Raw genomic sequence first — 15,079 nt, forward strand, 5'->3', positions numbered from 1 at the left:
AAGCCGGGCAGGCTAGGCCCCGCCCGGGGCGGGCGCGGCTCCTTTAAGGGCGGGTGGGGGCGGGGCGTCGGCCGTGTTGTCAGTGTCAGCTCTGCGCACGCAGCCGGAGCCCGACCCGGAGCCGGAGCCCGACCCGGAGCCGGAGCCGGAGCCGGAGCCGGAGCCGGAGCCCGACCCGGAGCCGGAGCCCGACCCGCGAGCTCCCGCGGCTCCCCGGACCCGTCCCCGCCCGGAGCCTCCAGGGGTCGGGTGCTGCCTGGCTCTAGCCGGGGTCGGACCGCGGGACCCGAGCCACGGAGACAGAGCCCCGGCGTCCCGGCCCCGGGGACCCCGCCTCGGCCGGTGGCGGCCCCGCGTCCAGGGCGCCCGGCCCCGGGGGAGCCTCGGAGCCCGCGCGCCCGGCCCCGGGGTGCCCGCCCCCGCCCCCGGCCCGCGCGGGCCATGCTCCCCCGGGGCCGCGGCTGAGCCCAGGCCGGGACGCCGGGGCGCGCGCGGAGCATGGATCCGGGCTGGGGGCAGCAGGACCTGGGCTGGGCGGCCCTGCTGGTCCTCTTCGCCGCCTCGCTGCTCACCGTGTCGGGCTGGCTGCTGCAGTACGCCCGCGGGCTGTGGCGGGCGCGGGCCCGCGGAGGCCGGGGCCGGGGCCCCGCCTTGGCCGCCGAGGCCGGGGCTTCGCTCCGCGAGCTGGGCGTGTGGCGCTCGCTGCTGCGGCTGCGGGCCACTCGGGCGGGCGCCCCCGGGGAGCCCGGCGTCCGGGGCCTCCTGGCGTCACTCTTTGCCTTCAAGTCTTTCCGGGAGAACTGGCAGAGGGCTTGGGTTCGAGCCCTGAACGAGCAGGCCTGCCGGGATGGGGTGAGTCGCCCAGACCCTCCGAGTTGGTCCCTTAGGTTTTCCTTGCGGGGAGGGACTGCTGGAGCTTGGAGGGAGACATGGGGGCGGGGGGGGGGTTAGGGATTAGCTGGGGACCCTCCTGTGGGGTTTCTTTCCCTCCCAAATCAGAGAAGAGGGTGCAGGTGAGGCTGGGGGTGTGTGTATGTGTGTGCAGAAATCCAGTTATATCTCAAATCTATTTTTGTGGACGAGGTACTCTGGCTGCAACCCGAGCGCAAGTTACTGTTCTCATAGCAACGCTAATCTCTGTGCCTGAGGGCACTTCCGCCTCTTCGGAGTACTGGTTGGGCAAGGGGAGACGGGTGCACCTGCAGAAGGAATTTGCCTGGTCCTCATCCCACCACACCCAGTTAGTGTTTCATGCCCCCCCCCCCAACCCCCTCAGATTTCCAGTGTGGCCCTGGGATTCTGAATTGCTTTCCTATCCATCAGTACTTTCCCCTCCACTGTCCATGCTTCCCTTCCGTGCTGGCCTGCAATGAATTTGTCCGAGGGGAAAGTGTTCAGTGAAAAGAGCATGTTGTCAATCCATATCCTTTCCAGTAAATGAACTTGAAGCTGCCCCTTGAGGGTCAGCCATAAACCAGCTCAGCCTACTTCCTCCCATTGCACCATGGACTACTGGCCTCCCAGGAAGTGGGCAGGAAGCCTGGTCATGAGACTGAACTTGGGTGGAAAGCCCCCTCCCATCCTGGCCTACCGATCTCTCCTTTGCTTTCACCATCTAGCAGTTCCTGGATCAGAGTTTTCTCCATTTCTGACTACCAGGAGCTTGGTATCTTTACCCTACTAATTCTCCAGATGCTTGGAAACAGAAGTGGCCCCAAGAAGCTGTTCTGTTTCCTCTTCCCAGCTGGCTATCTGAAAGCCAGATGATGTCTGTCACTTTACACCTTGAACCTACCCTTCCACCTGGCTCTTCCTGCACCTTGTTCCTGGATCAGAAGCAACTCCCTGGGGCGGCTGAGTCAGCTGGACATTGGCCTCCCTTGCATGGGAAGAGGAGATGAAGGCTCTAAGCATCCATCTCCCTCTCTCCCCCTTGGCCTGGCCTTTGAAGAAGACAGCTACCAGAGCACAGACGTTGGCTTCTCCTGTTTTGCCAGGCAGATGAGTGAGCCCTGTGGGTTTGGTTTCTGTCTCTGAAGACCTGAAGAAGAGTCTCCAGCCTATTCTGTGCCCCCTCCTCAATTCTTCCCATTCTGTTCTCCACTGCTGTGGAAGAATTAGGGAGCAGCTCTTTAGAGGTCTAGGCTAAGCAGCTTTCTGCTTCCTAATACCACCCCGCTGTCTGCCTTGAGGACTTAACCAGGCCCTGGACCCTTTTGCCCTCTGAGCTTACCTCTTCTCTACCTCTGGTGCAGTTCCCCAAGGCCATGCTGAGCCAACCTCATCTTCCCAGAATTTAAAGAGTCATAGTTTTACCTCTTCACATCTAATTTATCTGGAAGAAGTCTTCAGCCTCTTAACTCAGAATAAGCGATCCTACTCTTTACACCTTTATGTTGGCCCTGTACCCCTCTGCCCAGCTGTTATATAGAGTTGGCAACTCATAGCTATTTTTTTTTCTTTATATGCTTTTATTTGGGGCTAGGGCTGGGGTTAGGGCAGGCAAGGAGCGAAGAGGAAGGTAGAGAGAAGAGGAAGGCTCCAGGTAGGCCAGGAAGGTTCCAGGGGTTTCAGCTGAAGGCAATCTAGTCTGAGGAGGCCTAATTCCTTCCGTTTTCAGCCACCCCTAGTCCCAAAGCCAAACAGGGGCCAAAGCCAGCCAGCGTGCAGCCAAGGATTGCACAGTGCCAGGGCCCAGCCAGCAACTAAGCAGTCGAGTCCTGGGTGGGAGGGCAGCTCCAGAGACCTGACTTTGTGCCTTCATTACTCCCTCAGAGCTCCATCCAAATTGCTTTTGAGGAGGTGCCCCAATTCCCACCCAGAGCCAACATTAGTCATGTGACCTGCATTGACCAATCAGAGCGCACCATGGTAAGGGTCTGATGGGCACTGTTTTCTTTGGGGTAAGAGGAGGGTTGATCCCAAGGGTCCCTACTTTACCCTGAGGATTCTTAATCTGGACACCTGTGAACATCTTGGGGATCTAAGGATTGGCCTTCAGGAAGTCTGAAAATCCCACTTAAGTTATGGGCCGTGTGTGTGTGTGTGTGTGTGTGTGTGTGTGTGTGTGTGTGTGTGTGTGTGTGTGTGTGTGTCTGTGTGTCTGTGTGTCTGTGTGTGTGTCTGTGTGTGTGTGTGTCTGTGTGTCTGTCTTATTTTTGAATCTCTGGCTTTTATCTGGTTATTCATCGAGGGGCTTTTGGTCCCAAAAAGGCCATGTCCCAAGGGATGCTGCAGTGGGGAAGGGCAACTAAAGCACCCCAGGGCAGGGCAAAGCTGGGTAAGCACATCCTCCACACATGCCTGTCTTAGGTGCTGCACTGCCAGATCTCTGCCGAGGAGGTGCGCTTCCCAGTCTCTGTGACCCAGCAGTCCCCTGCTGCCGTCTCCATGGAGACCTACCACGTCACTCTGACACTGCCACCAACACAGGTGGAGGAGAACGTGGGAAACTGAGTTGGGGGGGGGGCAGTTCAGTTGACCAAGCGATTTTCTGTTTGGTCCCTCTCTGCGCTGGAATTTGGGAAGGGGGGTGGGGGGATGGGAGTCATTAGAGGAATGAGGCAACAATCCAATCCTTTTGTCCCTAGTTGGAAGTCAGCCTGGAGGAAATCCCTGATGAGGGGTTGCTTGTGTCCTGGGTCTTCACTGATCGCCCAGATCTCAGCCTAACGGTGCTTCCCAAGCTGCAGGTCAGGGAGGTAAGGCAGTGGGGCTGGCCTGAGAAGAAGCCAAACAGGGAGGGGGTCAGAACAGGGGACTCCATCGCTTCTCCTTTCCATAGAGAGGTGAGGAGCAAGTAGAACTCTCAACAATTGAGGAACTGATCAAAGATACCATAGTAAGCACCCAGCCAGCCATGATGGTCAACCTCAGAGCCTGCTCTGCCCCGGGAGGCCTGGTGAGTAGGTACCCAAATCGAAAGGTTTGTGTGTACCCCATCCCCAGGATGCTATGTCGGGGTTATTGCTCTTTAATCACCTCCTTCTGCTCTTAGGTACCTAGTGAGAAGTCACCTATGGTGCCCCTGGCCCAGCCAGCCATCCCCAGACCTACGCGGTTATTCCTTCGGCAGCTTCGAGCATCTCACCTGGGAAGTCAGCTGGGAGGTGAGAGCTAGAAATGGCTGGCGACTGCTAGCACTACCTGTAGGCATTCCCTGCCCCTCTGCCAAGAGCACGGCCAATTGCATTTCTCAATGGCATCCCTTCTTTTCTCTGAACATCTTCTAAAGTCTGAATCTTGGGCCAGCATGTGGCTCAAATGGTAGAATACCTGCCTAGCAACCACAAGGCCCCAAGTTGAACACCCTCCCCCATATGGTACCTTTTGTTTCCTTATAGGCACTGAGGAAGTGTGCTGTGTAGCTGAACTGGACAACCCCGTGCAACAGAAATGGACCAAGCCCACGAGGGCTGGTCCTGAGGTGGAATGGACAGAAGACCTGGCACTGTAAGCGCAACCCCACGTTCCCTGCTCACGTGGGCAGATGGGATAGAGAAACTCTTGAAGCCTTAGACCCAGCACAGCCCAGCCCTGCTCTCAGCAGACCTGGGTGTGGACCTCTATTGTATGCCATGCCCTGGTATAGATCCTAATGGTGCAACCCTACCCCTGGGTGGTCCGTAGGAAGATGGCACAAGTGTTTATACAACACGCCATGACAGTGGTTAGGTAGGGGAGATCCGTTCCCATAGCAGAGCAAGGATGCGAAAAGACTTTTCAGAAGAGATGGCATTTAAACCATACCTTTGAGCAAAAGTCGGCTTTTAGCAGTGTGTGAAGATGGTCCTAGCAGAGGGAACAGCTTGAGTAAATGAAAGAGGGTGGCTTAAGTCTGAGAGAAGGACTGGCTAGACTGTGGAACAGGACCAGGCAGATTTGATGCTTGGCTAAGGAGAGTGACTTTCACTCGGGCCCCAACCATTCCTTTGGGAAGAGGAAAGATTCGGAGGGGAGGATAATCTGATGGTAGCACTGATGCTACCTTATTTAAATACATCTCTCTGCCTTTGGCCTGTAATTGACCCAAGGGTGAATTTAGTTTGCTGAGCTTCCCCTTTCTGACATTTCCGTTTTCTCTTGTTCCTTAGGGATCTGGGCCCCCAGAGCCGGGAGCTAACTCTCAAAATGCTAAGGAGCAGTAGTAGTGGAGACAGTGAGTGTGGGACCAAGGGACGCCTCTGGGTGGTGCTGTGCTGGGCTTGGTCATGGCCCTGGCTCATTGAACCATCCCTGTCCTCAGCTGAGCTCCTTGGCCAAGTCACACTGCCTGTGGGCTCCCCCTCCAGACCACTGTCTCGAAGACAGGTGTGCCCACTCACTCCAGGGCCAGGGAAAGTCCTGGGCCCCGCCGCCACCATGGCAGTAGAGGTGAGAAGCTGATCCGTGGGAGGAGATGGGTGGACATAGGACGGGCAGTCTCTGAGGCCCTGATCCCTCGTCCCCCCCCCCCCTTGGCAGCTGCAGTACGAGGAGGGCTCCCCCCGGAACCTGGGCACATCCACTCCCTCCACCCCGCGTCCCAGCATCACACCTACTAAGAAGATTGAATTGGATCGGACCATCATGCCTGACGGCACCATTGTCACCACCGTCACCACAGTCCAGTCCCGGCCCCGTGTAGATGGCAAATTAGGTAAAAAGGAGGAGCCTGGGAGCTCAGCTCTAGCCAAGAGCCCTAGACTATAGACCCACGGCTGCCAGGGAAAGGGGAAGGAAAGCCTGATTCCAATGCATCCTGTTTCCTAACACTCTTCAGATCCTGCCACTTCTTCCTCCTGACCTTTGCCTCTTCAGACTTTCCTTTCTATCCCTCCATTTCACCGAGGTGCCTCTCATCGCTCTGTCCTTCTGATCCTGCTTGCCCCTCATGTTGGACTCTTGCTCTTCCACCTGCTCAAGTTTCCTGCCATCTTTTTCTTTCCTTCTTTGTATCTAGCCCCAAATCTCTATTTGATCCTTCCTCTGCCTTCAGCCTTCCAGTTCTCTGTGGAATCCTCCAGCAAACCTAGTGGCCTTCATGGCCTATCTCCCACCCTCAGTCCCCACCCCCCAACACCCATCTCCTATTGCTAGGGGTACCATGGCAGTTCCCTTGCTTCTGGATGCTTCCTCTCCATATTTTTATGGCATCTCCCCACACTTTCAAGTGAGCCCCATGACAGCTCCCCACACTCCTATTGGCTCCTGTGGTATCTTTATGCCCCCCGACCCCAGCAACTCAAATAAGTAAACACCCTTGTGATTAATCACCCCTTAATCATCCTTGCCCTCTGAGTCAAGCAAAATCTGCATTTTAACAAGAATAGTAGGGTGGGGACCACACTGAAGCACCTCCAGCTCACTGACCCTCCCCGACCCACCAGACTCCCCCTCCCGCTCCCCGTCCAAGGTGGAGGTGACTGAGAAGATGACAACTGTGCTGAGTGAGAGCAGCGGCCCCCGAAGTGCCTCCCACAGCAGCAGCCGTGAGTGGGGCATGGGATGTGTGAGTTGTTGGTAGGCACTAGTGCCCTATATTCAAAATCTACTTGGAGTGGGGTGGGAGGAATTTGAATCCAAGGAGTCGCAGAGAAGACAGGTTATCCATCCTCTGTTCCCCGAGCAGGGGAGAGCCACCTTTCCAATGGCTTGGACCCAGTAGCAGAGACAGCGATTCGCCAGCTGACTGAGCCCAGTGGGCGGGCAGCCAAGAAGACACCCACCAAGCGCAGCACTCTCATCATCTCTGGTGTTTCCAAGGTAACAGGGCTCTGGGAAGAGGAGCTCGGATGGGGAGAAGGCCCTAATGGGTCACTCCTGCCCATTAAAATCCATCCCTCCTGCCAGGTGCCCATTGCTCAGGACGAGCTGGCACTATCCCTGGGCTATGCAGCATCGTTGGAAGCCTCAATGCAGGATGATGCAGGCTCCAGCGGAGGCCCCTCCTCACCTCCCTCAGACCCTCCAGCCATGTCCCCAGGACCCCTAGACGCCCTCTCCAGTCCCACAAGTGTCCAGGAAGCAGATGAGACAACGCGTTCAGACATTTCTGAAAGGCCATCCGTGGATGATGTTGAATCAGAAACAGGGTCTACTGGTGCCCTGGAGACCCGCAGCCTCAAGGATCACAAAGGTGGGGAGAAACTGGCAGGTCCTCCTTCTTCATCTGGGTCCTGCTAGACACTTGGGGACTGGGAGGCTAGCTAATTTGCCTTCCCCTAAAGTTCATCCAAGTGCAGTTCAGAGGAGCACTCTGTTCCTCAGCTCTGGCCTGGATCTGGAGCTGATAGGCGTAGGTAGAGGAAGGGGTGCCATGTTGGTCCCCTTTATCTCTGTGTGTCTTTAATCCTAAGCCAATGACTCCTGTCTTCTTTCCCTCTTGGGTTTTTTTTTTCTTTCAAATTTCTCCCCTTCTACTCTGTACTCCTGCCCCCATGAGTATTAAAAATTACTGCCTGAGTCAACCTTAGTATTATCTCACTGGCAGTGATCCAGCTGTGGACCGCTGGAGTAGTTCTAAGTTCAGAAGATAGAGTTGATCCCTGTACATCTTCACTTCCTAACCAATAAGCCTGTCAACCAAGAATTCTATTTATGACTTGAGCCTGCATTGCTTCTTGGAATAATGAGATTCTTAAATCCAAACCCTGCTGTGTAAGCATCTTCTTCCTTCTCTTGGCCCCAAACTCATGTCTTTGAAGTTTCCAGACTCATGGCTTCCTGTTCACACCCACCTTTTCCTTCGTGATTTATAGGCTTTGGGAGACACCTTAGTCTTTGTCTTTCCAGAGGAAAGAGGCCCTGCCTTAGTTGTCCTTGAAAAGCAGCAGATCCTGTCCTTCCTTCCATGACAGTTCTTGATGGGGCAGAGTTAAGAGGTGCACATAGAACCCCACAAGCATACCCCTTCTTCCTTAGGACCAACGAATACAGCTTTGGTTTTTCTTTCTTTCCTGAGAAAATGCATCTTTAGGTCAGGGGCCTGTTTCTCTTCTTCCTCTTCTATCCCTCCATCTTTTGTCCTCTCTCCATCCCTCACCCACCCCCATGCTCCTCCCTCTGCCTCAGCTTCCCCTCTTCTCCACAGTGAGTTTCCTGCGCAGTGGCACTAAGCTCATCTTCCGCCGGAGGCCTCGACAGAAGGAAGCTGGACTGAGCCAATCACACGACGACCTCTCCAACACCACGGCCACACCCAGCGTCCGCAAGAAGGCTGGCAGCTTTTCTCGCCGCCTTATCAAGCGTTTTTCCTTCAAGTCCAAACCCAAGGCCAATGGCAACCCCAGCCCCCAGCTCTGAGGTCCTCCTCACCTCCAGAGCTCCGAGAGGGCAGGAGACCTGTCAGACCATTCCCTCCATCCTTCCTCTGTACCCCTTCCTGGATTCCTGACGTGGGGGCCTGGAAAGCCCTAGGGTTCTAGGAAGCCCCATGCACCCTGGGCTGGGGTCCAGCTGCATGGGTATTTGCCATGGGAAGGTTCTGAGAGACGGCTCTTGGAAGCAGAGGAGAGAGTTGACATCTGGGCGGAGAGGTGGCTGTCCCGGCATTCCTCAGAAGCATCTGCTGTCTGCTGACACCTGCCCCAAGAGGAGTCCCAGGGTGCTCAGCTCCTCAGCAAATTTTCTCTCCCTTATTTATTCTCTTTTCTATTTATATGTGTGGTCTAGGGCTCTCAGCGAACAGTTGGCAGAGGGTGTCTCTCCCAGGGGACCCTTCTTTTCTGTCCCTGAAGAGTAGGAATTCCCGGGAGGCGGTCCCCTCTCAGACCACTCAGCACCACTGTCTGCCTCCGAGGACCTCAGTGACCCATAGGAAGTCGGGCCAGTGCCCGGGATTGGGGGGGCAGGTACTCCCCACCTTCCTGCCTCCATACTGCTCCTCATCCCTCCGTCCCCCTTTATTACCATTTTGTACTCGATGCCTTCTCCATGAGCAGTGGCTCAGTGAGGAGGGGGAGCCAGGAGCTTGTAAGGAAGCCTGCCCTGAAGAGACGGCACGAGGGACTTGATGTGGGCACTGAGGTGAGGGAGGAGCAAGGCTGCACCTCTGAGGGCCGGGGGGTGATGATGTCCATTGCTGTGTGATGGTTTGGAATTTAATTTATTAAATTAAAGTGAAATTGGAGTTTATAAATTGCACAACTGCTTATCCTTTGCAAGGCTTACGTGTAAGCAGCGAGGCTGTAGTGTGGATAGAGTGGGAGATGAGAGACAGGGACCCAGCTAGTGAGGTGGGCCATGCTCCCACGGGGACGAGGATGGGTAAGAACAACCAAACAAAACCTCATGGATCTTCACCCCCGTTTGCCCTGGCTGTCCCTTTGGGACATGATGCAGCCCAGAGCATGGACTCTGGAACTGGACTGTCTGGATTGGAGTCTCAGCTCCAAGAATTACCTGTGTGACCTGGGCAGGTTATGTAAAGGGGCTCGCTTTTCTCATCTGTAAAATAGGGACAGGGACTGGAGGTAAAGCTCAGGGTAGAATGCTCGTCTAGCACGTGCAAGGCTCCGGGTTCTATCCCCAAGTACTGAAAAAGGAAAAGCAAGGTTGGGGGAGGAAGGAGGCGGGCTGTGATAATAGCAGCTATCATTGTGTTGTGGGTGAGAAGCAAATTTATAAAGTACTTAGAATTCTACCCGATAGGCAGTGCTGAGTAGGTGTTAACTGTTGCCTCTGAAGAGACCAATTGAAGAGGGGAAGTGTTAAAATGTTTTATCATAAGTTTATCTGGTACCCGGTGGCTCATGTCTGTAACACTAGTTACTCTGGAGGAGAGGATCACAGTTCAAACTCAGCCTAATTAAATTCTGAGACTCTGGTCTCTAAGTGATCATCAAAAAGCCACAAATGGAGCTGTGGCCTTGAGTGAAAAAGCTAAGGGACAGTGCTCAGGCCTTGAGTTCAAGCCCAGTTTGGATACACACTCCTCCATCTTTTGTTGTTGTTGTTGGGCACCAGTGACTACTCACACCTTTAATCCTAGCTACTCAGGAGGCTGAAAACAGAGTCAGAGCCAGTGCAGGAAGACAATCTGAGACACTCTTCTCTCCAAATAGCAAAATGCTGGAAGTGGAAGGGTAGCACTAATGATAGAGTGGAAGAAGTCAAATGCGAGTGCCAGGCCCTGAGTTCGAGGACCCTGTGCTGGCAAACAACAACAAAACAAAACACCCCAAAACCATTCCTCCACAGAAGCTTAGGACTCAGTGGATGGTAAGTGGAAATGGTATGTAGTCTCTGAGCTGCTCAGAAAGCAATGGAATTCCATGCTGCTACAGTGAGGATAGGCCTGCTCACATTTCTAAAATAGGAATGTTATGGGGGAGGGGGTGTACTGGGATTTGAACTTTTGAGCCTTGTGCTTATTTGGCAGATGTCTTAGCACTTCTTTGAGTTATGCCTTTGGCCCTTTTTACTCTTGTTCTTTCTCAAATAGGGTGAAGTCTCATTTTGCTTTGAGTTGGCCTGAACCTCCATCTTTCTATTTATACTTCCCACATAACTGGGATGACAAGTGAGCACCAGCATACCCAGCTTTTTATTGGTTGAGATGGGGTCTTATGAGCTTTTTGTCTTGGCTGCCTTTAAACCACAGTCCTCCTGACCTGTACTTCCTGGGTAGCTGGCATTACAGGCATGAGCCTCCATATCTGGCTAAAAATAGGGATTTAAAAAATAAATTCAGCAGTCAATCATGGGTGGCTTGTGACTGCAGTCAGAGTTCAGGAGGTGGAGATTGAGAGGATCACTATTCAAGGTCAGCCCAGGAAAAAAAAGGGAGAATCTGGACACCATTTGGCTCATGAGACCTAGTGGACTATGGTTCAAAGCTAGCCTGGGTAGAAAAATCTTCAAGATTCCCATTTCCAACCAAAGTTTGAGTTGGAGGTATGACTCAAATAGAGCAGCAACTGAGCAAGCAAGCCTAGTAAGCACAAGGCCCTGTACTATAAAAATTTTTTTATTAGGGAGAACCCATCTTAATTAAGCTAGGCTTGGTGGTACAGCTCTATAGTCCCTTTCATGAGGAAGGTAGAAGGATCTCAGTCAGAGGCTGGCTCTGGAAAAAAAGGAGAGACTTTATGTGGAAAAATTACTAAAACAAAAAAGGGATAGGTGCATAACTTATGTGGTAGAGCACTTGCCTAGCAAATGTGAAGCTTTGATTTCAAATTCTAGTATCATCCAAAAAAAGGGCTCTAATTCAGTGAAAGAGAGGTTTCCTAACAGCCAAGAACTCTTGAAGTTTGATTTCCCATGCATGGAAAATGGCAAGAAAAAGAAAAAGCAAGAAAGAAAAAAAAATCTAATTTTACCAGCTTTATCCATTTCATTCTTTTAGAAGAAAAGCCACAGCTTCTTTTTTTGGGGGGGTAGGGTGGGGGAGGAGGAGAGGTCATGGGAGTTGAACTCAAAGCCTGGGCACTGTCCCTGAACTTTTTCATTCAAAGCTACTGCTCTACCACTCTGAGCCACAGCTCCACTTCTAGTTTTGGGGTAGTTAATTGGCGATAAGAGTCTCACAGACTGGGCTGGGAAGGTGGCTCAGTGGTAGAGTGCTTGCCTTGCGTGCCTGAGGCCCTGGGTTGGATTCCTCAGCACCACATAAGCAAAAAGAAAAAAGCCGGAAGTGGCGCTGTGGCTCAAGAGGTAGAGCACTAGTCTTGAGCTGAAGAGCTGAGGGACAGCGCCCAGAGTTCAAGCCCCACGACCGGACCCCCCCCCCCCAAAAATAAAGTCTCACAGACTTTTCTACCTGGGCTGGCTTCAAACTGTGATCCTCAGGTCTCAGCCTCTTGAGTTGGCAGGATTGTAGGCCTGAGCCAGTGCCAGCCTTTTTTTTTTTTTTTTTTGGGTCCGGTCGTGGGGCCTGAACTCTGGGCCTGGGCGCTGTCCCTCAGCTCTTCAGCTCAAGGTGAGCACTCGACCACTTGAGCCACAGCGCCACTTCCGGCTTTTTTTCTTTTTGCTTATGTGGTGCTGAGGAGTCGAACCCAGGGCCTCCAGCATGCAAGGCATGTGCTCTACCACTGAGCCAACTTCCCAGCCCGCCTTTTTTTTTTTAAATGCCAATTCTGAGGCCTCTGAGTGCTGTCCCTGAGATTTTTTTTTTAAGTCTTAACACTATCACTGGAGTCACATCACTTCTGACCCAGGCTGGCTTCAAACCATAATCCTCAGATCTCAGCCTCCTGAGTAGCGAGGAGTATAAGCATGAGTCACTGGCGCCTGGTGAGCTACAGCTTTTAATGAGAACAAATTATGCCTTTTTTGTGTATGGCAGCTTTTAGAGAACAAATCTCAGAGTATGTCTGCATTATCCAGCCAAAATTGTGGTTTGTTTTCAATAGAAGCAGATTGAGATGGAAGTAAACTATTCTAGACAGCAAGATGCTGCCTTAAATGCTGGAGACAGATCCCTCAGCAATACGGGAATTTTTTACTCTGAAATCTACATTGGGATTCACACAGCTCTGTGACTGAACTTATTATGGAATTTGTTAACGCTAATAGTCATCTGAATTAAAATGAGATCAACATTTCATGAAGTACTTCTTTAAATACAAGACAGTGACTGCTCTGTGGTTGGTCCAGGTAATGGAAAGACTTACTGCTCCAAACTTCTTGCATTTCAATAAAAAAAAACTTGTGCCTGGGTAAAAAGCATTGTAATTTTTACTCTAGAGACAACCTGCTTCCAGTCTGCTACAAGTATATTCTGCTGGGCATTGGTGGCTTATGTCTGTCATCCTAGTTACTCAGGAAGCTGAGATCTGAGGATTGTGGTTCTAAAGTAGCCTGGGCAGGAAAATCAGTGAGACTCTTATTTTCAGTTAACCACCAAAAAGCTAGATAGAAGTAGGGCTGGGGTTCAAGTGGTAGAGTAGAGCTCGCTTTGAGCTGCACAAAAGCTCAAGGTAAGTGCCCAGGCTCTGAATTCAAGCCCCACGAGTGTGTATACACAACACACACACACACACACACACACACACACACACACACACACACACACACACACACACACACACACACACACTGTTTTCCTTTCCACACACACACACACACACACACACACACACACACACACACACACACTGTTTTCCTTTCCTAATAAACTTTCCTATCAATTTCAAAAGAAAAAAAAACTATGCACTCCTGAATAAAGGATGTTTTATTACTTATGAAGAATGTAGATACATGTTATATTTGTTCACGTTTCAAAGACAGGGTCTTGGTACATAACCCAGGCTGGCCTTGAACTAGAGATCCTCCAGACTCAGCCTTCCCAGTGCTGTGATTACAGGCGAGTGCCACTATACCAGGTAATGTTCTTCTTTTCCCTCTTTCCCTCCCTCCATTCCTTCCTTTCCCCTGTCTTTCTTTTCTTTCTTCTGGTTAGGGAGCTTGAACTCTGGGTCTCCTTCTGACTGGACTTTCTCAATCACGGCTGGTGCTTTACCACAGGAACCATACCTCTGAGTCCAGCATTTTGCTGGCTAATTGGAAATCAGAGTCTTGAAGACTTTTCTGCCATAAGCTGGCTTTGAAACTAAATACTCCAGGTCTCTGACTTCTGGGTAGCTAGGATTACAAGTGTTAGCCACCAGCATCAGGCACAACTTTTCTATTGCCAATGGCATATTAAAATTCATTTTTATTATATTAAACATGTTTTCTGATTACATAAATTATATAGATTTATTTTTAGGTTAAAAGATCCAGAACAGCCGGGCGCCGGTGGCTCACGCCTGTAATCCTAGCTACTCAGGAGGCTGAGATCTGAGGATCGCGGTTCAAAGCCAGCCCGGGCAGGAGAGACCGTGAGACTCCTATCTCCAATAAACCACCAGAAAACCGGAAGTGGCGCTGTAGCTCAAGTGGTAGAGCGCTCGCCTTGAGCTGAAGAGCTGAGGGACAGTGCCCAGGCCCAGAGTTCAATCCCCACGACCGACAAAAAAAAAAAAAAAAAGATCCAGAACAATATAATGCAATAATATATCGATTCCGGGGCTGGGAATGTGGCTCAGTGGTAACCTAACATGCATAAAGCCCTGGGTTCGATTCCTCAGCATCACATAAACAGAAAAAAACCCAGAAGTGGTGCTGTGGCTCAAGTGGTGGAGTGCTAGCCTTGAGCAAAAGAGAAGCTCAGGGACAGGGCTCAGGCAATTCCAATGAGCACTAGTTACTAAGATACATAATTCACTTACCACATCCGTCTTGACCTTTACTGAGTTTCAGTCATTGGCTTAAGGGATGGAGTTAGCAAGGCTGTCCTGGAAAACTCGGAAAAGGACCACCAAGGAAGACTTCCTGGAAAAAGAACTCTGCTGAGAACAGAAGGGTTAGGAACCGGTCTTCTCAATGTGAGAGACGGAGACAACAGCAGAAAACAGAGAAACAGAGCCAACAGCATCCACAAGGTGCGGAAAGGCTGTGCGGCGGCTTACTGCGGTCCAAGGCCAGAGTGTGGAGCCGGAAGCCGGCGATCGGGCGGGCTCGAGGCGCCGACGAGGAGGAGCTGGGCGGCCCAGGGTGCGGGGCGCCTCCGACGTTTCCCTCGCGAACCTTCCAGCTGACGGGCACAGGCGTGCGTCACCACGCCCGGCCGCACGGGGTTTTCTACGGGCCTCGAGGTTGGGGCGGGACGAGGCCGAGGATCGAGGGCGGGCGGGTTTTCGGAAGGTAGAATCCACGCGTCGATGAGACGGGTGGAGTTGTCGGGGACGGCTGCGGGGTTTCGAACCTCACCGAGCCTGCAGACACGCGAGCCGGACACGCGGCGGGGAAGAGAAGCAGGCACGGGAATGCCGGTGTTTAAGTCGAGAGATGGGAGTAAGGACCCCGGTTTGGACGGAGCAGGCGCAGCGCTGGGCGCGGCCCCCGCGTGTCCGCCCGGGCAGTGCCCACGCCGCCACGATCGCCGCCGGGCAGGAGGTCGCCCCCCGACGCCCGGCTGCGCTCCTGCGCATGCCCACTGGGCTCGGCGCGCGGAGTCTGCGCAGTGAGGGGAACGCGGGGGCCTCCGGTCCGCGCACCTTCCAGAAGCACCGCGGGGCCGCCCAGAACTACCTTTCTCCGAATCCGCTCG

General features: G+C 52.8%; 1 protein-coding gene and 1 long non-coding RNA gene across 4 annotated transcripts; one reads left to right on the plus strand and one right to left on the minus strand.

The window, feature by feature from the left end:
- Positions 1-498: 498 nt before the first annotated feature.
- Positions 499-9,118, plus strand: LOC138810788 (phospholipid transfer protein C2CD2L-like). Of its 2 annotated transcripts, none has more exons than XM_069998056.1 (14): positions 499-852; positions 2,776-2,871; positions 3,313-3,432; positions 3,591-3,701; positions 3,785-3,901; positions 3,998-4,109; positions 4,344-4,452; positions 5,094-5,158; positions 5,246-5,373; positions 5,464-5,638; positions 6,369-6,470; positions 6,611-6,744; positions 6,832-7,117; positions 8,072-9,118. In XM_069998056.1, exons 1-14 carry the CDS (start codon positions 499-501, stop codon positions 8,281-8,283), a joined length of 2,121 nt encoding a protein of 706 aa, XP_069854157.1. In that variant the 3' UTR covers positions 8,284-9,118. The 2 variants fall into 2 exon arrangements, with proteins under 2 accessions (XP_069854157.1, XP_069854158.1); XM_069998057.1 differs by having other exon boundaries at positions 3,591-3,692.
- LOC138810789 (uncharacterized) lies at positions 3,637-15,049 on the minus strand. Of its 2 annotated transcripts, none has more exons than XR_011367238.1 (3): positions 14,439-15,049; positions 14,199-14,301; positions 3,637-3,720 (listed from the first exon to the last, which is right to left on the minus strand). It is a non-coding gene; the product is annotated as an uncharacterized lncRNA (long non-coding RNA). The 2 variants fall into 2 exon arrangements; XR_011367237.1 differs by lacking the exon at positions 3,637-3,720 and adding an exon at positions 10,501-11,047 and having other exon boundaries at positions 14,439-15,047.
- Between the last annotated feature and the right edge of the window lie 30 nt (positions 15,050-15,079).

The sequence above is a fragment of the Dipodomys merriami genome, unplaced genomic scaffold, assembly GCF_024711535.1.
Source record: "Dipodomys merriami isolate MVZ:Mamm:240054 unplaced genomic scaffold, mDipMer1.0.p SCAF_509, whole genome shotgun sequence".
In the NCBI taxonomy this organism is placed as follows: domain Eukaryota; kingdom Metazoa; phylum Chordata; class Mammalia; order Rodentia; family Heteromyidae; genus Dipodomys; species Dipodomys merriami.

What these genes read in the sequence shown, in the direction of transcription:
- LOC138810788 (XM_069998056.1), top strand. Translation starts at nt 499, where the DNA reads ATGGATCCGGGCTGGGGGCAGCAGGACCTGGGCTGGGCGGCCCTGCTG. An exon ending in GAGCAGTAGTAGTGGAGACA is followed by an intron (nt 5,159 to 5,245) that starts GTGAGTGTGGGA and finishes CCCTGTCCTCAG; the next exon opens with CTGAGCTCCTTGGCCAAGTC. An exon ending in CCGCCACCATGGCAGTAGAG is followed by an intron (nt 5,374 to 5,463) that starts GTGAGAAGCTGA and finishes CCCCCTTGGCAG; the next exon opens with CTGCAGTACGAGGAGGGCTC.